Source organism: Trichechus manatus, unplaced genomic scaffold (assembly GCF_000243295.1).
Source record: "Trichechus manatus latirostris isolate Lorelei unplaced genomic scaffold, TriManLat1.0 scaffold00151, whole genome shotgun sequence".
NCBI lineage: Eukaryota > Metazoa > Chordata > Mammalia > Sirenia > Trichechidae > Trichechus > Trichechus manatus.
The window spans coordinates 942,431-969,461 of record NW_004444087.1 but is presented as its reverse complement, the minus strand read 5'-3'; the positions used below and the strand labels follow the sequence as shown (position 1 = coordinate 969,461).

At 43.1% G+C, this 27,031-nt stretch overlaps 1 protein-coding gene across 1 annotated transcript in view; it reads left to right on the top strand.

Annotated features, from left to right (window-relative positions):
• Positions 1–27,031, top strand: part of SDK1 (sidekick cell adhesion molecule 1) — an 819,863-nt gene that overhangs the window by 521,000 nt on the left and 271,832 nt on the right. The window contains exons 14-16 of the mRNA XM_004385956.1: positions 1,431–1,578; positions 2,551–2,691; positions 10,309–10,490. Coding sequence (XP_004386013.1) covers positions 1,431–1,578; positions 2,551–2,691; positions 10,309–10,490 — 471 coding nt within the window. The remainder of the gene's footprint in view (positions 1–1,430; positions 1,579–2,550; positions 2,692–10,308; positions 10,491–27,031) is intronic.

The window sequence follows — 27,031 nt, the reverse complement described above, 5'->3', positions numbered from 1 at the left end:
AGGATAGTGAGAATAGCAGCACAACTGGAAGAATGTAATCGATGTCACTGAATTGTATGTAGAAACTTTTGAATGGTGTAACTTTAGCTATGTATATTTTCACCAAAAAAAGGATCCTCCAAGGTCGAGAAGGGAGAGTGTTGACATGTCGTGGGGTTGTTAACCAATGTCATAAAACAATATGTGTAGTAACTGTTTACTGAGAAACTATTTGTTCTGTAAACCTTCATCTAAAGTACAATGAAAAAATTTTTTTAAAAAAAGTACAATAAAAAAAAAGAAAAGTGATGCCAAGGTGGAGGGCACCCAGGAGAACCTTCTGAAGTCCTGCAGGCAAGAGTGGGTCTGGCTGACAGGGGCGCTCACTCTTCCACACCTGCCAGTGAGCTGGGCAGAGAGATATTCTAAACTGACTGTGAATCTCATTACCTCCCTCTGCAGCCAGAGCCACTGACGCATGTGGTGTGCAATGGGCTGCCAGACAGATGGGCTGCAGAGCATACAGCCCATCTGCCTTCATCATGCTCATTTCCTCTTTTATTAAAATGTTAATGAATATAGTTTTTATTTATCAGTCAGCGGCATATGCGGCATTCGTTTTCTAGGAGACAAATGTGCAATTTGCACAACCATGGGAGTCGACAGAGAAGTTTTTCCCTGTTATGTACTGAACATAGGAATTAGGAGTAGTTTGGTTCTGTTTAAACCACCGTATGGGAGTTGAACAAAATAATTGCTTTACTTGTTGGCAGCAGCTTGGGGAATTGGGAGTGGGGAACCCTGAGTCTAACACCAGGCTGATAGTGACTAGCTACGTGTCTGTGGGTGTCAGTTTCCACATCTGTTAAATGGGGACGACAGCTCAGCCTCCTGGAGTTGTCTTGGTAAGCCAATGAGATAATTTGTGAGAATGCACCTTTTTTTAAAATAATTTATTTATTTTTATTTTGTAGTTGTTGAGAATATACACAGCAGAATGTACACCAATTCAATTTCTTCATGTACAGTTCAGTGACACTGATTGCATTCTTTGAGTTGTGCAACCATTCTCACCCTCCTTTCCAAGTTGTTCCTCCCCGATTAACATAAACTTACTGCCCCCTAAGCTTCCTGTCTGACCTTTCGAGTTGCTGTTGTCAATTTGATCCCATATAGATAGTTCTTAAAAAGAGCATTATGTTCAAGGTAGACATTCTTTATTAATTAAGCTAAACTGTTGTTGGTTTTCAGAAGACTTCGGGGATATTTTGGTTTAAGGTTTAAAGATTATCTCAGGACAATAGTTTCGGGGCTTCACCCAGCCTCAAAGGCTCCAGAAAATCTGGATTCCATAAGAATTTGAAATTCTGAAGAATGCATTTTGTATTCACTTTTCATTATTTTGGTATGTGCTTAATACAAGTTTGGATTTGTTTTGCTTATTTTCCTAGATTCTCCATGGAAAGTGCATCTGTCGAATGTTGGCCCCGAGATGACAGGGGTCATCGTGAGTGGTCTGACCCCTGCTCGTACCTACCAGTTCCGGGTGTGTGCTGTTAACCAAGTGGGCAAGGGCCAGTACAGCATGGAGACAAGCAGGTACATGGATGGGAATCCCTGCTTGTGTTGGAGTGGCATGGTCTGGAAATAAAAAGAAGCCTTGTATTAGGTGGAGGAAATTGGTCAAAATGATTAACCTGCATACCTTAGTAACACTGGCAAAAACATGAACAGAAAATACTGTCACAAAGATGGAAAATGCAGGCATAGGTTGGCCTAGCTGGGTTTTCCTTAATTGCTCCAAGGGACGTTCTTAGATTTCTCCCATGGTGCTCTGGCTGTGCCTACATAAATTGTCGCTGATAGCACAGCCCTCTGAATACATGAAATTAAGGGCTTACTTGTTTCCCATGCCCTTTATCCATCCTGCCTGCCAGCAGGTGGAAGACAGTGCCACTGTCTTTACAAGCAAACGCTGAGCAGAATGTTGTAAGTGGAGCTAAATGAGTTCCAGGGTGTGCATTACAGCCTTTCCTTCCAGAGTGGCCTTTCTGCTCACTCATCCCAGGGACAGCTGCTCCTATGCGACATGGAAAGATGGCTTTATCAAATTCCACCGTGCCCACCCTAGCCAACCTGAGCCTTCAACGGGCTTGAATTGCACAGTAGTTGAGATCCTAATGGCCTTTTCTCAAAGTGTGGGAGTTTGATATGAAATATATTGAAAGAGCCAAAGAAAACAATTTGGAAGGAGTCACAGACGGTGGACCCAAGAGCCAGCTCTCTCAGGCTCATCATCTTTCTAAAGAGTGGAGGTGCTGTGGGTTATTCAGACAGAATAAAGTCACCTCTGACATGTTCCTTGTAGCTTGCTTAACTGATTTTCTGTTAGGTTGATTTGTGGTAAGTATTTCATGTGTGTCCTTTCGGTTGGATCAGCTGTGTGTTTTGCTGTTCTTGTCACCCAATTTGAGTAAATTGTTGAGCTCAAGATTCAACAAGTTTCAGAATGCAGGTGAGGGTCCATTGTTTCTGGTGCTGACCTCTCTTTCTTCCCTACTCATCTTTTAGGTTGATGTTGCCTGAAGAACCACCCAGTGCTCCCCCCAAAAATATAGTGGCCAGCGGGCGTACCAACCAGTCCATCATGGTCCAGTGGCAGCCGCCCCCAGAAACGGAGCACAATGGGGTCCTGCATGGGTATATCCTCAGGCAAGTAGCCACTTTTAGACTGTTGTCATAAAGGGTCAATGATCTATTTCACCAAGGGTACAAACTCAAACGTGTTTAGTAATTGAGGGAATCACATAAGGTATAGGGCTCTAGGGGAGTGGTGGAGACTGTGGCAAACTGGAGTGCACAAGCTAATGTGGGTAGCCATCCAGAGACACTTTGTGCACATTCAACCGTTGTACACACGGTAAACTGGTATCGGTGGTTACATTTTGGCAGAAGAATGGGGCGAGGGGCATGTCATGGCTAGGGAGCAAGATGTGCTCTTCACTGTAAATCTTTTCATTCTATTTAAGTTTTTACCAGGGTCATGTACAGTAAAACCTGCGAAAGCTGGAACCTGTATAAGGCAAAAATCTGTCATAGAAGGAAAATGCAAATATTTTCCATTAAAACAAGCACTAGAAAAGTGGTAAGACTACACCCCATCAAAGGTGGAAAACTTGTGAGACCCAGAAAAACAAGGCAGTCCCATTGAGTTCCAGTTCTTGCAGGTTTCACTGTATTAGTAAGTGTAACCAGTTGCTGTTGAGTTGATTCTGACTCATGATGACCCGATGTGTGTCGGAGTAGAACTGTGCTCTGTTGGGTTTTCAATGGCTGATTTTTCAGAAGTAGATCACCAAGCCTTTCTTCCAAGGCACCTCTGGTCAGACTTGAACTTCCAGTCTTTCGGTTAGCATGTTAATCATTTGCACCACCCAGGGACTCCATTATTAATTATGTTGTTGATGTTATGTGCTGTCGAGTCAATTCCTATTCATAGCGACCCCATAGGACAGAGTAGAACTGCCCTGTAGGGTTCCCTAGGAGGCTGTAATCTTCATGGGAGCAGATTACCAGGTCTTTTCTCCAACAGGGCCACTGGTGAGTTCAAACTGCCAACTGTTTGGTTCGCTGCTGAGCACTTAACCATTGCACCACCAGGGCTCCTTTTATTAAGTACAGTAATTTTTAAATTAATAAGAATTTGATTTAATTATTAACTAGTTGTTGCTGTGCTAGCATATTGCTCAATATCACCAACTCTTCTAGTGTTTCTTAGGGACTCAAAAAAATTTAGGTTTTTACATGAAATCTCACAATTTTTAGATGTTAGAATTGGAATCAATATATTCTGAAACACAGGCAGACCAAACACACATCTGCAGGCCAGATGTGGCCCAGGGGGGCCAGTTTGCTATCTCTGCCTCAGAAGAGGGTGGGTAGGCTCTGACGAATGTTGAGAAAACTATACCAGAACTTGGCTGTGCTTGGGAGAGATAGAACCTTTGTCAAAACTGCTGCTAATTTTTAAGTTGCACTGAGTGTGATGATTGTGGTGTTTTTTGAGAGAAGTAAGAAGAAAAAAGTATAGCAGTATTAAAGGATAATTAAGTCTCTCCTAATGTATTAGGAGCCCAGGTAGTGCAAAGGTTAAGTGTTCAGCTGCTAACTGAAAGATTGGCCAGTTCAAACCCACCTAGTATCTCTGAGGGAGAAAAGAGCTGGCGATCTGCTCTTGTAAAGATTTCAGCCTAGGAAACCCTATGGGGCAGTTCTGCTCGGTCACATGGGGTCATTATGAGTCACTATTGACTCGATGGCACCCAACAACAATCATTTGCTCATCATATACTGAATTTTTCTTGATCAGTTAATATTTGCCTATCACCACTAATTCACTGTTATTCTCAAGTTCTTCCTCACATGGATGAATTCTCCTAGCAATGTGAACCAGATCATTATCTGCCCGCAATGGTTTGAATGCTGCCATTCCTGGGGTGACAGGACTTCTAGAGTCAGCACTCGTGGCCCCTTGTGTCTCCGTGCCCCTAACTGTCCTTCTCCATTTCAAAGAAGGGTGACAAGGAGACTGAGTCTACCCCGAAAGTATGGCCCCCAGATACCCTGATAGCTCAGTAATGACGTTACTCCTGAGGTTCACCCTTTAGCCAAAGGTTAGACAGGCCCATAAAACAAAATGAGACTAAATGGGCACACCAGCCCAGAGGCGAGGACTAGAAGGCAGGAGGAGACAGGAAAGCTGGTAATGGGGAACCCCGGTTCGAGAAGGAGAATGTGTTGACATGTCGTGGGTTTGGCAACCAATGTCACAAAACAATATGTGTATTAATTGTTTAATGAGAAACTAGTTTCCTCTGTAAACCTTCATCTAAAGTACAATTTAAAAAAGGAGACTGAGTCTAGCCCATAGGAAAGGTGGGGCCTGTGGGCTCTGGTGCTCTGATTCCTGTAGAAGCTTCCAGAATAATTCCCAGAACTGTCAAGCACCTGACCTTCCTCCAGAAAACAGCCCCATGCTTCCTACCACTCAAGCCTGATGTTTTCCCTCAAAACTATGCCTCTTGCTCCTTGCTGCAGCCTTAGCCCATGACTTCCTGTTCTGTGCTCATCAGTGAATGAATATAATTGCCTGTGCCTCCTCTACCAGCCCTCAATGCCTGTGCCATCCAGCTGCCTCTGCCTCTTTTCAATGCATGGAGGGAAAGTGTCCTCGGGCCGAAGCTGTCAAATCAGGACTTTAAAAGTCAGCCCACAGAACCGGGCTCCAGGCACAGAGTGTCATAATAAAATCTCTCTGATGTTATGGGGCCACAGTGCTCTATTCTGGGGGATTACGACCGTTAAAAGGATTTTCCGTGATGGTGTTAGTTGAGTTGAGCACTAGCAAAGAGGGCATCTGTATTTTAGGGGCTTAAATCAAGCAAGCTCTGAAATGAGGGTGCACTACCCCAAGGCCTGTGAATATCAAAGTTTTCAGAAATTAAAGATACATGCTAAGATGAACGTGCTTGGAAACATCTCCGAATTACCCTGTGGTCTGCAAATCAGAGCTGCGTCTGCAAGCATGTATCCTTGGGGGCACAAGCCTTGTGTCAGCTCTGCAGCTCAGTACGTGGGAAGCGCAAAATGGAAATAAATCACCCTTGTGGCTCCGGCCATAAGAAGTAGTTAGGATGAGTGCGCAGTAATAAAATATTTATAATAATGGCCAGGATGTTTCTTTGAGAGGAGCAGAGAGGTTATGTCCTTTAAAAACATTCTCCTGTTTATTTCCGTGTAAAAAATCATCTTGTTCTGGATAAGATAGTCTCCCAGGCAACATATTCTCCCAGTAAGAAGACGATAGCCTCCACTGCCTTTAGTAACTGTGACCTTTTTAGACATCCTGTGCCTATTACAAAAGCACCCTGAGCCACGGGGCAGGACAGGCCCACCTGCCTGTTCCTGGAGGGAGCACAGTCCACTGCCAAGATGTGAATCCTACACTTTGTTCTGCTCTGCTGTAAACAGTGGCCTGGATGGAGACGCATACCCCTGCAGGTTTAGTGTCTTCGACCCAGAGCGATCTCTTACATATATCTTAGTAGAAGAGCGGTGTTTTCCAAAAAAGGAATATTTAGGGGGTGCTGTGTATTTTCACAATTCTTCCACATCCATTGTTTCATCTCATTCTTGCAACATCTCTGTGGAATGCCATTATTATCATTCTCACTTTGTTGTTGTTGTTGGTAGTTGCCATTGAGTCAACTCCAACTCATGGCGACCTTATAACAGAACGAAATGTTGTCCAGTCCTGCACCATTTTTGTAGTCATTGGCATGTGTCATGGATTGAATTATGTCCCCCCAAAAATATGTGTATCAATTTGGCTGATTCCCAGTATTGTGTGGTTGCCCTCCATTTTATGATTATAATTTTATGTTAAAGAGGATTAGGGTGGAATTGTAACACCCTTACTAAGGTCACATCCCTGATCCAGCGTAAAGGGAGTTTCCCTGGGGTGTGGCCTACACCACCTTTTATCTTACATGAGATGAAAAGGAAGCACGCAGACAGTTGGGGACCTCATACCACTGGGGAAGCTGTGCCCGGAGCAGAGCGTGTTCTTTGGACCTGAGGTTCCTGCGCTGAGATGCTCCTGGACCAAGGGAGGACTGATGATGGGGACCTTCCTCCAGAGCTGACAGAGAGAGAAAGCCTTCCCCTGGAGCTGACATCCTGAATTTGGACTTGTAGCCTACTGGACTGTGAGAGAATAAATTTCTCTTTGTTAAAGCCATCCCCTTGTGGTATTTCTGTTGTAGCAGCACTAGATGACTAAGATGTTCAAAACCATTGTTTCAGCTGTTGTGTCAATCTATCTCATTGAGAGTTTCCCTCATTTTCAGACCCTCTGCTTTACCAAACATGAAGTCGTTTTCTAGAGATTTGTCTTTCCTGATGACACATCCAAAGTATGTGAATCAAAGTCTTGTCATCCTCGCTTCTAAGGAGCATTCTGATTGTACATGTTCTAAGACTAATTTATTTGTTCTGGCAGTCCATAATATATTCAGTATTTTTTGCCAGTACCACAGCTCAATGCATCAGTTCTTCTTCTGTCTTCTTTTTTCATTGTCCAACTTTCACATGCATATGAGGCAATTGAAAAGACCATGGCTAGGGTCAGACACACCTTAGTCATCAAGGTGACGTCTTTGCTTTTTAAAACTTAAAAGAGGTCTTTTTCGACAGATTTGTCCAATGTACATCATTTGATTTCTTGACTGCTGCTTCCATGGACATTGATTAAATGTAAACGAAGGTTCATAGAACTTCAGAATTTGCCTGAGACCATCCAGCTTCTAAGTGGCTGAGCAAGGACCTAAGCCTAAGTCTTCTGATGCTAATTTCTGTGCTTTTTCCACGGGAGAGTGTGTATTGTGATAGGTCCACATGAGTGAGCTCTTCTTAAGAGGGTGTGCTTAGTGTACATCAAATTGCTGTTAAGTCGTCCTGGGCACCACCTACATGATAGGTACTCTGGTTTCTGGGAGGAGGTATGGAGCCAATATTTCCCTTTTTACAAATGACTATTCAGTTGTCTCAGTGCCATTTATTTTAAAAGTCCATTGTTTGGATACAAGGAATTCCAATGGGAACATCTGTCACACTTGTTCTGTTTTGTATCCCATGCCAAAGTAAGAGTCCTGGTGGTGCAACGGTTGAGTATCCGGCTGTTAACTGAAAGATTAGCAGTTCGTACCCACCCAGCGGCTCTGCAGGAGAAAGTCTGGACAATCTGCTCTCATAAAATTTACAGCCTAGGAAACGTACGGGGCAGTTCTACTCTGTCCTGTAGGCTCGCTATGAGTCAAAATCCACTCATCGGTACCCAGCAAAAACAACAATATCCCATGCCAAGCCTCTTCCAGTGTCCACTGCCTTGAGATCATCTTGTTATACAAATGAACTTAACATCCTTGCTGGGTACAGGTAGTTCAGGAAGGGACTGCCAGTTAGTAGGTATCAGAAGTTGATGCATAGGAAACAAAACTATGGCTTGATAAATTAGCCTGCAGCACTTTCATTTTTGTCCATCACAGAAAAACATTGCTTCCCTCACAGCCTCCCACTAGGCGAGCAGCAGGGCCTGCTGTGCTGAGGCTCCATGCAGGTGCCAGGCTGGAGGATGCCACGCCTCCTTGCTATTCAAGTGCTGTCTGCTCTTTGTTGTCTATTTTCCCTATCAAACTGGCCTCACCAAGTACAAATGTTCTGTAATAAGAGGCGATGAAAGAATAGTCTCAGAAAGTCCTAATTTCCATGAAGAACCCTTTGTTGCCATTTCCCTGCTTCCTTCTTGCATTCTCAGCCATCATTCTCTTTGGAAAGTTGTTCTACAGTGACAGGCCTGGACATCTGACTTTCTTATTTTTTTCCAGTAATGGCAGCCTTATTGAGGCTTAATATATGCATCTCACATCCTTCCCCTTTGTGCTAAGGAGCTGTGCTGTTGGACTGTGTGGTTAATGATTATGGGATCTGCACTTCTCCCGGGGCAGAAGCTCAGCATCTTTGGGGAACTTGAAGACCCTATGTACCATAAAGGGTTAACACATTTCCTGCTGCCACACATAGATCTTTTCCATTTTGCACTTATCACACAAAGCCACATTTTCCCGAGGCAAGAACCTCTTCCTGGATTGGAATTAGATGCTTTTGGAAGCTGCAGGGTTCATGTTCCTTGCTTTGCACAGGGGAGCTGATCCAGAAAAGGGGCCAGTTCAGTAAATTAACTTCTGTAAACTAAGTCATGCAAAAACACTTGCTAACCAAAATAATGCTGTAAAAATCATTTCAAGATGCAAATAGCCCCTCCCCAGTTTTACATTTTTAAGGATATCATGCTTGGTAAAATAGAGGGTCAGCGAAAAAGAGGAAAACTGTCAGTGAGATGGATTGACACAGTGGCTGCAACAATGGGCTCAAACAGCAACAGTTGTGAGGATGGTGCAGGACTGGGCAGTATTTTGTTCTGTTTTCTATAGGGTCACTATGAGTTGGAACCGACTCGACGGCACCTAACAACAACAAGTCCACAATTAACACGTGTCAACTTTAAGAATTTCCTTTTTAAGGAATACAACTTTAAATTTCTGTACTTAGTGTATGAAAGAATACACCATACATGTGCTCTCTAAGTCCCCTGACTTGCAATTTTATACTTCGGTGGTGCAGGCAGTTTGTGATCGGCCGGTAACCCAAAGGTTGGTGGTTCGAACCCACCAGAAGCACCACAGAAGAAAGACCTGGTGATCTGTTCCCATAGAGATCACAGCCAAGAAAACCCTATGGAGTGGTTCTGCTCTGCACACATGGGGTTACTATGAGTTGGGCACCAACTCAATAGCAGCAAACAACAACAATAAGCACTCGACTAGTATTTTAGAAGCATTAACACTTTTCAAAGCCACTTATTCTGATTCGGTATACACCTGGACAAGTCTAGGATTCCTAGATGGGAGCAGAGCTGGAGGCTCAGTCCATGGAGACAGAGCAGCTACAGGCGGGTTGGCTTCTCTAGTTTTCCCCATGTTTCAAAATTATAGGAGGAAAACATTTCTCAAATTGATTTATAGTAACACCCTGATAAAAATCATGTCTAGAAGTTTTAGTCGTTAAGTCATTATATGTCCTAGGCAAGTTGAATTTAAAAAGCTATAATTTTTCCTTAGCCATAAGATAGTTGAAACTTTAGTTTCATTTTGCCCAGAGTTTATAAGCCTTGTAAAATTAGATTATGCTTTGGTTTAATCATTGAACGGAGTCCCTTGGTGGTGCCAACAATTAAGCTCTCGACTACTAGCCAAAAGGTTGGTGGTTAGAACCCACCCAGCGGTGACTCAGAAGAAAGGCCTGGCAATCTTCTGAAAATTCAGTCATTGAAAACCCTGTGGAGTACAGTTCTACTCTGCACACATGCAGTCACATGAATCAGAATTGACAGGACAGCAACTAACAACAACACTCATTGAATTAGGAAGTCATGGGACTGGCCTGGTGCCCTGGTGGTGCAGTGGTTAAAGTGCTCAACTGCTAACCAAAAGGTTGGTGATTGGAACTCATCAGCAGCTCCACAGGAGACAGACCTGGCGATCCGCTCTCATAAAGATTACAGCCTCGGAAATCCTATGGGGCAGTTCTACTCTGTCCTATAGGGTCACTATCAGTCTTCCATATTCCTCTAACCGCACAGCCCGACCCTGGATCAACCCAGTCCCTGGTCCACTCGATTTCCTACCATCACAGACTTCCTTTCTACTGCAGGTACCGCCTGGCTGGCCTGCCGGGGGAGTACCAGCAGAGGAACATCAGCAGCCCAGAGGTGAACTACTGCCTGGTGAAGGACCTGATCATCTGGACGCAGTACGAAATCCAGGTGGCCGCTTACAACGGGGCTGGACTGGGCGTGTTCAGCAGGGCCGTGACCGAGTACACTTTGCAAGGAGGTAAACTCGATTTCCCTTGGGGCTGCAGACTCTGTGCTGGGAAACAAGATTTGCAAAATCTGATTGGCGCACATTAGAAAAAAAAATAGAGCACCCAGTCCTCTAGGGAGCATTGAGAAGGAGATCATTGCACATTTAATGTGATCTAACTTAATTTCCAAACTGTAGCAATATTGTACAAGCGAAACAAGTAATACCTTAACTGCTTTTTGGTTACTAAGGAAAGGAAGTATCTAAGTATATCCTTTAACTAGTATTCCTCTCGTTGGAAAGTTCTGTGGACTTGGGTCTTCTCTACATGGAACAACTGTGTATCCTGCAGTGAAGCTTGCTGTGGGCTCCTACCTGATGCTGTGAATGTTTTCCATGAGGATGGTTATTAAAATGGGTTTTTCTTGATGCAATAGGATTGTTGGTGATGGAATTTGCAATTTAGAACTTTTTTTTTTTTTTTTTTGCCTTTTTCAATAACTAAAAACAAACAAGTCACTAGATCAACAAAAGGTCCCATCTCCATTCCAAAAAAATGACCAAGCCAATGTGGGGACCATTGTCTCGGGGAACATCTAGCTCAACTGGCGTAACACGGTTTATAAAGAAAATGTTCTACATTCTACCTTGGTGAGTAGCGTCTGGAGTCTTAAAAGCCTGTGAGCAGCCATCTAAGATACTCCACTGGTCTCACCCCCTCAGGAGCAAGGGAGAATGAAGAGAACAAAATACAAGGGAAAGATTAGTCCAGAGGACTAGTGGACCACAACTACCATGGCTTCCACCAGACTGAGTCCAGTACAGCTAGATGGTACCCGGCTACCACCACTGACTGCTCAGACGGGGATCACAACAGAGGGTCCCAGACAGAGCTGGAGAAAAATGTAGAACAAAATTCTAACTCACAGAAAAAGACCAGACTTACTGGTCTGACAGAGATTGGAGAAACCCTGAGAGTATGGCCCCCAGACACCCTTTTAGGTCAGTAATGAAGTCACTCCTGAGATTCACTGTTCAGCCAAAGATTAGACAGCCCCATAAAACAAAACGAGACTAATTTGGGACATAGCAGTCCAGGGACAAGAACCAGAAGGCAGGAGGGGACAGGAAAGCTGGTGATAGGGAACTCAAGGTTGAAAAGGGACAGTGTTGACATATTGTGGGGTTATTAATCATTGTCATAGAGCAATATGTGTACTAACTGTTTAATGAGAAACTATTTTTTCTGTAAATCTTCATCTAAACTACAATAAAAAAAGAAAAAAATGACCAAGCCGAATGTCATAAAAACCAAACCACCAAACCCACTGCTGTCAAGTAGATTCCAACTCATAGCAATCCTCATAGGACAAAGTAGAACTGTCCCATAGGGTTTCCAAGGCTGTAATCTTTAAGGAAGCAGACTGTCACATCTTTCTGCCTTGGAGCAGCTGATGGGTTCAAACAGCCAACCTTTTGCTTAGCAGCCAAACACTTACCCACTGCGCCACCAGGGTTCATCATAAAACCAGTGGGTCTTAAATAAATGTGCCAAGCCCCAGCCCCATCATCCATAAGACCTTTTACAGTGTCTCATTCCTACACTGTGCTCTGAGGAGCTGGGTCTCAGGCCCCAGGGATTGCTGTGGGCTCTGAGCCTTCGCAGGCCTGCATTTCACCTTTACTACTGTTAACAGAAATAAATAGACCCTCTTCTTGATGAGGCTGCATGGGCCTCATAGCAGCCCAAATCTTTGCCCGGGGAAGTAATTTCTCCACCAAATCTAAAACGCTTTTTCATGCCGCGATGTATGCCCACTCCTGATTCACAGGTGTGATTTTATTTGCTTAGCCATTTTTATTGCTACCAGGCCTTGACCTTTCTCAAACGATAAGGTTTCTAACTGCCCACTTCTGTCCTCAAATCATGCCTGCGACCTAACGTTCCTTGATATTACATGCTGTTATTATCATCCCTTATTGATTGGCTGTCTGTTGTCATCTGAAAGTCCATAAATCCTCCTTTGTAAATTAAGTGCAGTCAGCTCTGCTTTCTCAGTAACTAGCAGGAATATTTAAAATGCCGGACGGCCAGTTAGAACCACTTTGTAAGCGAGTAATTCTTGATCACTCATTTGAAAACAAAAATAGCTGAAAACCTGGGCAATTAATGTTTGCTTTGGTCTATTTAATGAAATAATAATAAATGTGGAAGCACTTAAAATGACTAATATTGCTGCGGATAATACCCCATGACTCTTAACTGTGACTGCTTTATTACCGGTGCGTTTGAGCTCCGTGGAGGGCAGAGGAGAGCAGATCTCGGCCTAATGGAGAAGGGTTTGGAGGCTTTCGAGTTTGAATTTTATTCAGCTGGCATTGGGGGTCCATTAAAGGTGTAAGAGCTGTGAGTGACATGATCAAAATGCGCCATCAGGAGGTTCAATCTGTCAGTGAGTGCAGACGAGATCAGAGGGGAGCAGGGACGCAGGCATCGCCTAGAGAATCAAGAGCAGGACTTGGCTGCGAAGTGATGAATTTCCCCACCTCTGGTGGTGGCAACGAGAACGCATGGCAATGATATATTTAAGTGGTGCTCTGTAGATTCCAAAATAGTTTTTCATTTATTATTTCTTTTTGCACCTCATAATAGTCCTGTAAATGAACACAATCAAGCCCATTGTTGTTGTTGTTGGGTGCCTTTGAGTTGGTTTTGACTCACAGTGGCCCGACGTGACAGTGTAGAACTGTGCTCCATAGGATCATCAATGGCTGGTTTTTTGGAAGTAGATTTCCAGGCCTGTCTTCCAAGGTGCCTCTGGGTGGGTTCGAACTGCCAACCTTTCGGTTAGCAGCCGAGCATGTCAACCATTGTGCCGCCAGTGCTCTTTATTAAATTCATAAGCATTCATTTAATATTTCCTGTATGAATTAGACTGGGTGTATGAGCAGGGATGGGTCACAGGCTCTTCCACAAGTTAGTTACAGTTTTATAGAACAGGGCATGTTTTGTTTTTAATAATTTACACTTAAAAAACCAGTTGCCGTGGCATCAACTCTAATGCGTTTGAGCTCTGTGGAGGGCATGTGTTTCAGAGTAGAACTGTGCTCCACAAGGTTTCAATGGCTGATTTTTCAGAAGTAGATCACCAGGCCTTTCTTTCAAGGCATCTCTGGATGGACTTGAACCTGCAGCCTTTCAATTAGTTGCTAAGTGTGTTAACATTTTCACCACCGAGTGACTCCGATTTACACAAGTTGTTATTATGTGCCATTGAGTCAATTCTGACTCACAGCAACCCTATGGGATAAAACTGCCCCATAAGGTTTCCTAGGCTGTAATGTTTATGCCAGGTCCTTTCTCCCGAATTTACACATAAAGAAACTAAAATTCAGCTAGCATAAAGTTAGTTGGTCTGAATCATATGGCTAACAAATGGCAGAATCAGCACCAAATACCAGGTCTTCTGGTGCAAGCCCACTGCTCTCTGAAGGACAGCTGCAGACTCTGGTGTCAGAGGACCCTCAAAGGGGACATCAGCATGACTATTGATGGACTGGCCACCTGCATTAGTGTGCCACGGTGTGGGTTCTCAGTGGAGAAGGTGTGGGAGCTGTGCAGGACTGGCCCTTCCCACATGCCCACTGGGGTGGGCGGGTGCCTTCCTTTGTGCCCAAGCAGCATCTTAGATAAAGAAACACACCGCATTCTCCTTGGCTCAGGGAAAGGATGTGTTTTCCTCATGTAGGTTCATCGTCTTAAAACACACTTGAGCTAACGTCCCTGGATAACGCTTCACGTGAGGTTCCCCCACCCAGTCCTGACTCTCAGAGCTGAGCCGTCTGTCCTCTGCCTGGGTGTGTGGAACACCTGGTGGGCATGTTTATGACTCACATCTTCACTCACTGTGGGGCATTTTGCATGAATGCTCCTGAGGACCTCCGTGTACATGCACACATGGTGGTCTGGTGGTCTTTTCCCCCTCCTGCCCCTGTGCAAAGACCTCTCCTCAATGTGTGCTCAGGATGGACAGATGGATCTGTCCCCTCGCTGAGGGACTCAGCCTTCTTCTGCAGTCTTCTGCATGCTCCAGACTTTGTACAATGAAACCTGTGAGAGCCAGAATTCAACAGGACTGCCTTGTTTTTCCAGATCTTGCAAGTTTTCTACCTTTGACAAGACGCAGTCTTACCACTTTTTGATTGCTTTCTATTAGAAAGACTTGAGTTTTCCTTCTCTGACAGGTTTCCGCCTTACACAGGTTTTGGTTTCCGCAGATGTTACTGTATAACTACACCATATGATTGTAAATGCCCCTGGGAAAAATCACCCCTGAGCTTGCTGAAACTCAGCCAGTAATTGCATGCCCCTTCTAGGCCCTGCCCCTAACCCCATTCCTTGGTCACTGGGAAGGACTTCTTTCTTAGGCTAGCCATGTGACATCTCCAAAAGTCCCTGCCCACCTGGCCCCTTGTGTGAGAAGCACCCCAAACCCAGGACACATTGGGGTGGAGGATGCTTATTGATCCGAGTGTTGGGGAACCACCCGTGGGCTTGGCCATGGCACTGGCCCCAGAGTGGCTCCTGCACTCGCTGGTGTAAGGAGGGGCACAGGCTCTGGAAGTGCTGCTGGCCCCTCGGCATGACCAGGCTCTCCTCCTCCTGCCCGCCTTTGCCTAGGTGCAGATACATCGCGTTCATCTGTGCCTGATTGTCATTAACCTCCCAGTCAAACACACCACAGTAGAGCAAAATGAAACAGGAATGTTAATTCTGTCCTTGAATCGGTGTTCCCAGCCCAGCTGGGAAAGACCTAGTAGAGGGTGGCAGACCGCAAAGTCGGGAGGAAAAGGGGAGTGTGCAGGAGGTCGGGGTTATATGGAACCGGGCCTGGGGTGGAAGACATAACAGACCGCATAGGTGATCTAATTAAAAGGTGAAGAATTAGAAAGAAAAATGATGATAATGAGGGGCCCTGAATAATTTAGGGAGAAGGTAACAGAGACTAGGGCACTAAGAGGTTCGTGTGTCCACGTGTCCACATGTCATTCTGTGCCTGCCATCCTGACAACCCTTCTCTGGGAGTCTATCCAGGCCCATCTCTTAATACTTACTACTTATTTGACTTCAAGAAACACACTTAACCTTTCTGGGCCTCAATTTTTTCATTTGTAAAACTGTGACATTTATATCTGCCTTGACTACTTTCAGGGTGGCTGTGAAGAGAAAATGAAACACTATATGCAGAAAGGTTTTCAGAACTATGAGATATTATACAAACACAAGTGGTATTATTGCTGCTGTCTGTATTAGTTTTTCTCCTACAATACTACTAGTATCTACTATGGTATTTGAATGTTTCTATAGTAGCAGTACGGAGCCCTGATAGTGCAGTGGTTAAAGCACTTGGCTGCTAACCAAAAGGTTAGCATTCAATCCCATCAGCTGCTCCATGGAAAAAAATGTGGCAGCCTGCTTCCATAAAGATTATACACTTAGAAACCCTATGGGGCAGTTCTACTCTGTCCTCTAGGGTCACTAAGAGTTGGAATCAACTCAACAGCAATGGGTTTTATAGTAGCAGTGGTGTAGAAAGAGATGTGGCGTCAAAATCAAATATAAGACATTCAAGAATTGATATGAGTGCCTACTGCATGCTCTGTGTAAAGCAACAGGCCATGGCACCAAGGACAGTTGTTGTTGCTGTCGAGTTGGCTCTGACTCAGGGCAACCCTGTGTACAACAGAATGAAACATTGCCCTGTCTTGCACCATCTTCAATATCGTTGGTATGCTCAAGTCCATTGTTGCAGCCACTGTGTATTTTGAGTGCCTTCCAACATAGGGGCTCATCTTCCAGCACTATATTGGACAATGTTCTGTTGCGATCCATAGAGTTTTCATTGGCTGATTTTTGGAAGTAGATCACCAGGCCATTCTTCCTAGTCTGTCTGAGTCTGGAAGCTCTGCTGAAGCCTGTCCACCATGGGTGACCCTACTGGTATTTGAGACCAGTGGTATAGCTTCTAGCATCACAGCAACACACAAGCCACCACAGAACAACACACTGACAGACGGGTGGTGGACCAAGGGTAGAGAAGATGCTTTACATATGTCAACGTTGGCCACCTACAGCCTAGCCTGGTAGGTAAAACCAGCATTCGTGAAACAATAGCAAGAACTACAAAAGGAAACAGCCTCATTCATGTGTGGTCACGCCTCATTTATCAACAGGATCATTCTTAGTAAGACTTTAAACTGAGCTTTAAAGATTCTTCAGTACCAAGCATCATAGGAATGCACCATAGACAGGAAGACCCTCGCTAACAGGGTTTTATTATGATCTATGTAATAGGATAGCATCAGAGGCTTAAGTATGCAGTTGTCTGTATTGGTTAGGAATGGCATCCAGCTGCTAGACACAGAGACCCAGACTAACAGGAGCTTAAACAAAGTGGAGGCTTGTTTTTGTTTTTCTCATGTCAAAAAAGTGCTGCAATAGGCACTGCAGGTTGTAGCTGCTGCTCCATGGCCATCAGCAAATCAGGATCCTTCCATCTTTTTGCCTTGCCATCCTTAGCATTTGCCTCATGGTCGCAAAATGGCCACTGCAATGCCAACTATCACAATCTATATTCAAGAAGACAAGAAGGAGGAGGGCACGGAGAGGTACCTCATGGCAAAGTATGCGAGTACACTCATGTATTTCTTCTGTAGGGCCACCATAACAAAGTACCCCTAACTGGGTAGCTTATAAGAACAGAAGTTTATTCTCTCATAATTCTCGAGGCCAGAAGTCCAAATTCAAGGTGTCGGCAGGGCTGTGCTTTCTCCAAAGACTCTAGGGGAAGATACTTCCTTGTCTCTTCCAACTTCTGGTGGTCCCAGATGTTGTTTGCCTTATGGACACAGCATAACTCTGTCGTCACATAGCCATCTTCCCTCTGTGTCCCTCTGTGTCTCTTTTTGCCTTTTATAAGGACACCACTCAGATGGGATTAGGACCCTCCCTACTCCAGTATGACCTCATATTAACTGATAACATCTGCAAAGACTCTATTTCCGAACAAGTTCATGTTCACAGGTACAGGGGGTTAGGACTTCAACATATCTATTTGGGGGACACAATTCAACTCACAACAGCCCACCTTCAAAGAACTTTCCTAGAAGTCCCATCTGCTCCTAGCTTCTGCTTACAATTCATGGACTATCTCTGTGCATGCGAGGTGGGGAAATGTGCTCTTCCCGTTGGGCCTGTAGCCACCCATTATTAAGGAAGAAAGGGAAGTTGGCATTGGATGAGCAGCTAGCTAGCTCTGTCTAACCTTCTGAGGTGTCTCCTGCTGAGGAGTCAGCCCCACAGTTTTTACATAGAAATTTATATACAGTTTCTGGTTATAAAGTCATGTAACAATCTGCCTCATTGCCTCTTTTCTACAGGTGTCTCGTGATACTTCATAATCATCCATTTTGGAATTAGCATATTTTATACAAAAAATGTATGCCTGATATGTTTATATGTTTTTTGCCAACTATGCAGCCCCCTCCCTTACAAGTTATTTTTGTAACTGCACTATGCTAATTTCCATGCATTAAATGTGTGGGCGCATCATTTACATGGGCACACTATTTGTGAAAAATATGATAGCTGAAACTGAAAACCCATAGCTCTCTCAGCGCCAAAGTTTCCCCCAGGACCCCTTGGGGGCCTCTCAGCTCAGGCCCTAAGCTCTGCAGGGATGGTCTGGGCAGTAGCTGAGGGCGGTGGTGTGCGGCGAAAACCCCTCTCAGTTACTTGTGGTATCCCACAGCTATTAGTGATGATTGTTGAGAATGCCGGAAGGACTGATTAGGTTCTTGAAGATGAAAAGGGAATAATAAAGATGGCTGTATATTAAAGGGAAAAAGAATAACTCGTGAAATTAATAATTTGTCAGCTCAATTTGGAGAATTATCGGAATGTATATAAACATAATTCTGCAATCTATCAGATCACAGCACCAGCGAGAAATACTCAGCTGCAGGAAGAATAAAGCTTCTGTCCAACAGCCTGATTTTTCCTTCTCCCCTGCAGCCGAGTGGCAAGCTTGATCCATCAGGGGAAGGAGATGTGATTTATCTTGACTGTAATAAGGCTTTTTGGATTTAGTTCCTCTTGAGAAGGTACCGGAATGCTGGGGAGCTATGGTGTGGCTCTCACTGCCATGAGGTGGGTGTGTAACTTGTGAGACGATGGTGCTCGTGAGAACTTATAAATGATCCAGTGTTTGCCCGAGGTGAGGAGAGGAAGGACACGCAAGCTGCTCTCCTTGGCGCCAGCATCAGAAACAGAGACACAGCAAAACTGACTGTCCCATGGGGAGGTAGTGGCTCCTTCTCCTGGAGCATAAGTTTTTGGTTTCAAATGTATTTCCTTTAAGGAAGCTCCTTAATTGAGATAAGCAAGTTATTCTTACCTTGAGTTCAACACGGCATGACATTGATCCCTGAAGTAATTTGAACCCACTGTTCACCTGTCTGGAGCCCTGGTGGCGCAATGGTTAAGTGCTCAGCTGCTAACCGAAAGGTCAGCAGTTCAAACTCACCCAGTGGCTCCACAGGAGAAAGGCTTAAAGATTACAGCCAAGAAGATCCTATGGGACAGTTCTAAGCTGTCACATTGGGGTCACTATGAATCAAAAATTGACTCAATAGCACCCAACAATAATAATTCACCTGTCACACATCCTATTTTTCTTTTCAATCTCATTTATTATTGAGATATATTAAAAATGTATGGTTTGTCCACCCTGGTTCTTTAGAAATTCTCAGCATGGACTAACACCTTAGACACGCGGGGATTAGTTAATATAAACTTTCCAACTTCCCTGACTTTTCATATTCCCCCTTCATCCCCCATCCCCCATTATCTTGTCCACCAATCCTGTTTGATAGATTTTATTACCAGTGCCTCCGTGACCTTTTCTGCTAAAGGCATTTTAAAATGCGACATATTAACTTACAAATCGAGCAGAATGCTCTAATACAGTTTCAGCCAAGTGAACTTTTCAAGGGGTGAGAGGAAAGGTTGGCTCTGTCACCATAGCTGTGGCCTAACATTCCAGCATACTTGGAACCCACTCTTCATATTTCTATTAGGATGGCCCACAATGAGATGGAAAATAGCTGCAATTTACTTAAGAATTTCTTTCACAGTGCCTCCTGAAATCAATATACTTTTGGTTTCAAGTGAAAAAAAAGCATATAGTATAAGGTCTGCATAACTAAAATGCCAGTGTAATTAGAAGCATTTTTCTTACTGCCAATGTCTACTTCAGCAACTTTCTAATCATTTAGTTTGGGAGGAGAAGCTCTGTAGTCGTTTGAAGCAATCAGTGGTTCAGATTCGATGCTGATGCAGTGTTTGGGTCACAAACTCAGTTTTTGTTAAAAAATGTTCAAATGACCATGAAAAGACGCTTGAAATTTTCAGATGAACCGGAGTGTGGAATCGTATACACTGTTAGGACAGAAAAATGCAGCGGATTAGGGAGATATCCTAAAATAAACCAGTGTAGATTAATAAGCTTTTATCCATCTCTTAGATGCATCCATTAAGATGCAGATGTTGATTTTTCTATAAAAGGTCCAAAGACAAATTATACTATAAATCATCATTTTGTGCATACCAACGTTTTTATTTTTTTTCTAGTTATAATTCTTTATCATTTTTCTTCTTGTAACAGGTATTTTTGTGCTATAATGATTTATTCTGGTTTCAGAACATTACCTTCTAATGAAAAAGAAATATTTCATATTTAAAAAGAAAAGAAAAGAAAAAAAAATTTGGTTATCCCCATTCTTAAAACATTAGTAAAATCTCCTAAGTGTTCACTTGGGCTTTGAAAGGTTTTCTAAAGTAAGGATTATAAATGAGCACTCTGTTCGCAAGCTCCATTCTTATCTCCTCTTGGGAAATTCTCAATGTGGCATAAATGACATTGCACAAAAGATTTGTTTCTCAATCCTTAAGACTTTCTAGACCTGAGGCTGTACCTACAGAACAGGATAACGTTCCAAATTCTCCCAGCATTGCCTAAAACATTAAGTAAGAGCTGAACAAAATAGATATGAGATGTTCCATTAGGTATGGGCTTAATTTGGTCTTTTAGAACTTTCAGGAAAGGAAACTATCATTTAGGGGGAAGCCATTGTATACCTGGCTGTTGGCTAAGCACTTAGACTCATAGGATTTCATTCATCCTCCCATCAGTTGTGTAGGACAGGTGGTGGTGGTGTGTGCTGTGGAGTCCATTCCAACTCACAGCAACCTCATGTGTTGGAGTAGAACTGCCTCGTAGGGTTTTCTAGGCTGTAATCTTTACAGGAGCAGATCACCAGTTCTTTTATTCCATGGAGCCGCTATGTGGGTTCGAACTGCCAACCTTTTGATTAACAACCAAGTGCTTAACGATTGCCCCACCACGGCTCTTCGGACAGGAATTACTGTCCCCACTTTACAGAGGAGAAAACAGGAGCTCAGAGAGGTAACTGACTTTCCCCAGACCACATAGTAGAAAATGCTGAAATTTAAGCCTAGATCTGCCAGCTTCCAAAGTCCATGCCCTTTCTGCTGTATCTGCCATCACTAGAATTTGCTGGGTTTTTTTCTGTTTTCATTTTATATGTATCAAATGCAGATAAAAAATATTTCCAGATTTTCAGTGCAGTTTGTACATGGAATAGAAAAGAATGAGGTCAGTTTTCACCTGTTTGCTTACATGGCAGGTGGGTTTGCAATGGCTTTTGAATTTTTTTCACTGCAATCCACAATAAAAATTCTATTTTACATTGCAACCCAGTGCTCACACATGTGCGTGCACACACACACACACATAATTGAAACAAAAAGTTCATGGAAAGTACAGGTAGTCTCTGACTTATGACATGTTCGAGTTATGATAAACCACACTTATGACCATTTGTTTTTTTTGTTGTTGTTTCTTTTTTTCTTTTTTTTGGTATATCTTATCATTAGTAATATAGGCAGTCCCTGGATTACGAACGAGTTCTGTTCCTAAATCTGTCTTTAAGTCAAATTTGTACATAAACTGGAACACTTAGGTACTTAGCATATAGTGTGCCTTTCTATATATAAAAAAATTAAAGAAACACTTCTAGATACACTAAAACATCCTTAACATATTAATTCAGTAATAATAGTAATAACGTTTTGATGGGTGTTGCAAAGTAGCACCTGTTTGTTATTATGAACCATTGTATGTATCTCAAATTTTTAAAATAATAGACGTTATGAGGTTGGCTGGTAACTACGGGTTGTACATAAATGGGATGTTCGTAACCCAGAGACTGCCTGATGTGATACTTAAACAATGTTGCAGTGTGTAACTTGCTGATGTTATCATTCTCAGTTGTTCACTTGCAGATGTTTATATGTAATATTTCCAATCCTCAAAGATAAATAAAGATAGAATTTATAAAGATACTGATAATAAAAGACAAGAAAAATGAAAACTAAAAAAAAAAAAGAAAACAAAGAGGTATTTGACTTATGTCAGAAACAATTTACGACGGAGTCATCAGAATGAAAGCCTGTTGTAATTGGGGACTGCCTGTAGTTACTTTTATAGTGTATGATGTTCTTTGATATTTTCTATTCTATTCTATTCTGTTTTATTCTTTCATTCTTTAAAAAATGCCAGTTGTGACCAATACCTTGATTTCCTGATCTGCGAAGGCATTTGTGACTTGCAGTTAGAGAAACACTGAATTAGAGCAGTTATAGGGTGTTTGTTTGGTTCAACTAATCTTACATCGGTTTCAGAAAAGACTACCATCTGGGCTGTAGGATTCACAAAGGAGATGCCACTAGAGCCAAGTATTAAAGATAGAGTAGGATTCGGAGTGGAATTCTGACCAGGGACTACAGGCCTGAGGGCAGGTGTGATGGGGTCCAGAACCTGTGTCTGAGAAGACACGTGGGAAAATGAAACCAGCCTTAAATGATGGTGCCCATCCCATCATTGTGTGATTTAAAGACTGTCCCCACCTCTAGACTGGAGACTCTGAGGGCAGGGTGTGTGTCTGATTATGTCTCTCCAAGCACAATGCCTGATACATAAGTAAGTCAAATATAAACAAACGGAAGATTAAAGAGAGAATGCATATTGCTTCTATTCCAATTTCCAGTGCTGCGCATATCTAATCTCTTTATTTGGTGTAATGCCCTGCCTTCTCTCCTGCCTCTCCTTCTTATGTCTAAAACTCTTAAGAAGCGCATCTTTGAGTACTGTAATGAGTAGAGTGGGCTGTTAGTATCTTTTTGGCATCATAACTCCAAAAGCAGACATTCCTGGTGGTTTCTCACACTGAACTTGGGTTTGCCTGAACTCTGAATCTTTTCTCCTCCTACTCTGCTGGAAATGTTGAATCACAGACCACAGCCCAGGAAGGCAAGTTGGGAAATTATTTACATAAAAATCTCACCTGGCATGATCAGATGATATTCTACTTAGCATCGTGGAAAACTCAAAGCAGTGATAACCAAACCAGCTGCTGCTGAGTCGATTCCAACTCCTGATGACCCCATGTGTGTCAGAGTAGAACTGTGCTCCATTCGGTTTTCAATGGCTGTGATCTTTCAGAAGTAGATCGCTAGGGCTTTCTTCCAAGGTGTTTCTGCATGGATCCCAACTGCCGACCTTTTGCTTAACTGTTTGCAATGTCCAGAGACACCCACAGCAGTGATACTACTTCTTAATTGTGACAACGAATGCATGTGTGTGTGGAAATGAAAGTTAGTCCTTAAGCTAGCAGGAACAGCTAGTTGTGATAAAAGAAAAGGAAAGAGACCATGAATATGCTGTTTTCATATACATTGAGAAAATATGAAGATTTAGTACATGACAAGGGGGTGGGTTTAGATGAGGAAGAGGAGACACCAACTCAGCAGAGTCAAAATGCTGCTGAACTCAAAGCAAGCCAGACTGAGCATCTACCCTTTGCCAGCCTTGGTCCTTTGTTTTGGAAGCTCAGGTTTTGGCACAAGTGAAGACGTTTCTAGAGTGAGACTTGTATTGTGTGAATATAAATACTTCTCTTCTGTCATCTTGTCCCTAACTGGATACAGATCTAATTGTTGTTAGCTCCTGCCAAGTTGGCCCCCAATTCATGGTGACCCCATGCACAATGGAAGGAAACACTGCCTGGTCCTTCGCCATCCCAATGATTGGTTACGGATTGGACCGTTGAGATCCATAGGGTTTTCATTTGCCGATGTTCTTAAGTAAACACTCAGGCCTTTCTTCCTAGTCCATCTTAGTCTGGAAGCTCTACTGAAACTGGTTCAGCATCATAGCAACACACAAGCCTCCACTGACAGATGGGTGGTAGCTGTGCATGAGGTGTATTGGCTGGGAATTGAACCTGGGTCTCCCACATGGAAGGCGAGAATTCTACCACTGAACCACTGATGGGCTAAGGAGAGTACAATAGGCAGAGAGCCCACCCAAGTGCTGCTTGCTTTGCCCCATAGGTTGTATCTCTCTACCCTAAAACCTGGCACTAAGTGCTTCTGCTCCATGCCTGGCAAATAACGAACTGGAAAAAAAAAAAAAAGAAGTCCAGAAAGGAACATGCAGAATTTGTAAGCGTTAAGATGTTTTCTTATGTAGGCCATAAAAAAAGATACTCAGGCTAATTTGTAAAAGATTTGCTGTCCTAATACTGTGTTAGGAATGTTTAATGCAGTGAGAACATTCAGGTGTGTGCAGACTGCAAGAACTATAAGAACACGAAAGTTCAGCCACAGCCTGTAATGATTTGAAATTTGGAATAACACCGACACACAAATGGTAATATATACATCGAGCCCATAATGGGGTAGCCGGTAATTCTTCCAAATAATGAGCTTACTTCTCCCCTATTTGAGAGGAATGTACATTTAATTCTCTGAGATTACTTGGAGAAATAGAGACCCATGAATCTCCATTACATTCTAGATAGGCACTTCAGTCCCTAATATTTGAAGTCATATACTTTTAGAATAATAAAAATAGGATACACAATAGTGGCAAAGACATAAAGATCCATGCCCTCCTGTGCAGTGTGGAGACATTACTGGGAAGCAGCTGCATTCCTAAACCCCCTGCGTTTGGTGAAGCAACAGGTGCTCTCATCAGTGGGATGCCAGCAGAAGTGATGGGACTCTTCTAGGCAAAGCATCCGAAATCCAGCCAGAGGAAGTTGAAGCCAGCAGGGGGGTCCCTGAGTGACCACATGCAAGACTGCCCACCACCCAGGAAAACTGGCGTTGCACTTGAGGGTAGTGAGAGATGAAACTATTGCATTAAGACACTGAGGGTCATGGTTTATTTGTAATAGATATGGTGGATGGATGGATGGAGGGAGGGAGGAAGGGAGGGACGGAGGGAGGAGGGATGGATGGATGGATGGATATCTAACTGCCATTGAGCTGGCTCCAACTCATGGCGATCCCATGTACAACAGAATGTAACGTTGACTGGTCCCACACTATCTTCATGATCATTGGTATGCTCAAGTCCATTGTTGCAGCCACTGTGTATTTTGAGTGCCTTTCAAGCTAGGGATTCCTCTTCCAGCACTCTATCAGGCAGTATTCTGCATGACAAACTGACAGACCGACCAAAATCTACAATTTACTTGACTGAACAGGATGACTCCAGTTGGAAAATTCCAGCATTCTTCCAGGCTTTTCTTGGTCAACACTTCTGGCCAGTGACTGGGAAGGACTGCAGATGGTATATCTATCAAATGGGCAGATGTCACAGCTGGGAGGGAGAATTAATATATTCCATACCAGGTTCAGAAATAAAAAATAAATGGCTTTGATAGCCTGATGGCTGAAATCAGCAAGTTAAAATGTAAAAGGGATAAGACAGAACACTATGTTTAAATACAGACAACCAGTTATGTGACAACAGGATGAGAAGACATGGTTTGCCAACAGTTACCATCAAAAGACTTGGTGGTTTTAGTTGAGCACAGACCCAAAGAGTGCTATGACCGTAATCTTCACCTCCCTCTGTAGGCATCAAGTTTCCAAATCAAGGCAGAACTTAATGCCAAGGAATCCTCTTCTGGCTAGATGCCACTTGGGGTGAGGCCAGCTATGGGGGTCTTACCATGAAGAATAATTAGAAAATTGAAGTTCTTTAGAAGAAGACAACCAGAATGGGCATGGCTCTGTAAATCCTGCAGTATGAGAAACAGAGAAGGAAGGCAGGATGTTTATTTGGCCTGTAGTAGTATAACCTAGCAGGGTATTGTGTTGATTTTCAGATAGCCTAACAGCTATATGTAAAAGGAACAGTTAACCCAAGATACAAAACTAGGATCAACGGGGAGAAGTGCAGAAGGAAAGGCTTGAGTTCAGCGTAAGGAAAATCCCCTTTACATTGGATGACAGAGGAGCGAGTTGATTTCACCCAAGGAATGTGTGTTCAAGAAGTTATTCCAGCGGGAGCAGAGTGGCCACCTGACTGGGTGCCGTGTACAGATCACCTGTGTGGGTAAGATGCTGAGCCAGATGGCCTCTGAGGGCCCTGCAACTTCTCTCTCCACTGTGCAAAATTCTAGCAATAGGGCCTTTTGTACTTCCTTCAGCTCTATGAGACTTCGTAGAAGCATGCTTTACTGAAACTGGTTATCATGATTTCATAAAACAAAAGCATGATCTTGAGTCAAGTATATGTATTTGATGTTGCTTCCTTTCTTAGCATGTACTCAGCTTGTCATCTCCTTCCTACTGCATTTTTAGCTGTCAACTCCTGCTTATACTTAAACTTTTCGCTCAAGAACTATATTCTCCCTGGGGCCTTCTTTAAGAAAATCAGTGCTGACCTTCATTGTAGCACTTATTATATAGAATCATAAATGTCTGCTTCCCCAACTAGACTCTGAGCTCCTTAAAGGAGGGATCTTAAACCTAAACTGATTACAGAAATGCAAAGATAGGACCTGGCTTCATAGCAGTAGACACCTATACTTGTACACACACACACATGCATGAATACATATACATACAATTATTGGGATAAAATTGGCTTCTCTGTATGTAAATAAAAATCTGAAGCTAAGTTAAGAAATCTTCCAGTAAATTATAATAACGTTTATAAATTGAGCTAGGAAGTTTTACTGTATCATCATCAATTTGTAGTTTTATATCGTGTGTTTCTAGGGAGGAAAGGAAAAGGAAAGTTTGCTAGCTAATTACAGTATTGCTTATAGTAGGCAATTAATAGATTGTACTCAGGAAAAGAGAAGACTGAGGGTCTATATAAACATATTAGTATGTATGTTTATACACACACACACATAATAATGTTGTTGTTGTATGCTGTCAATTCCTACTCATAACGACCCTATAGGACAGAGTAGAACTGTCCCGTAAAGTTTCCAAGGCTGTAACCTTTATAGGAGCAGATCTCCAAGTCTTTACTTCCACAGAGCAGCTGGTGGGTTCAAACTGCCGAGCGCTTAACCATTGTACTATCAGGGCTCCTATATGTGATTTTATATATATATATATA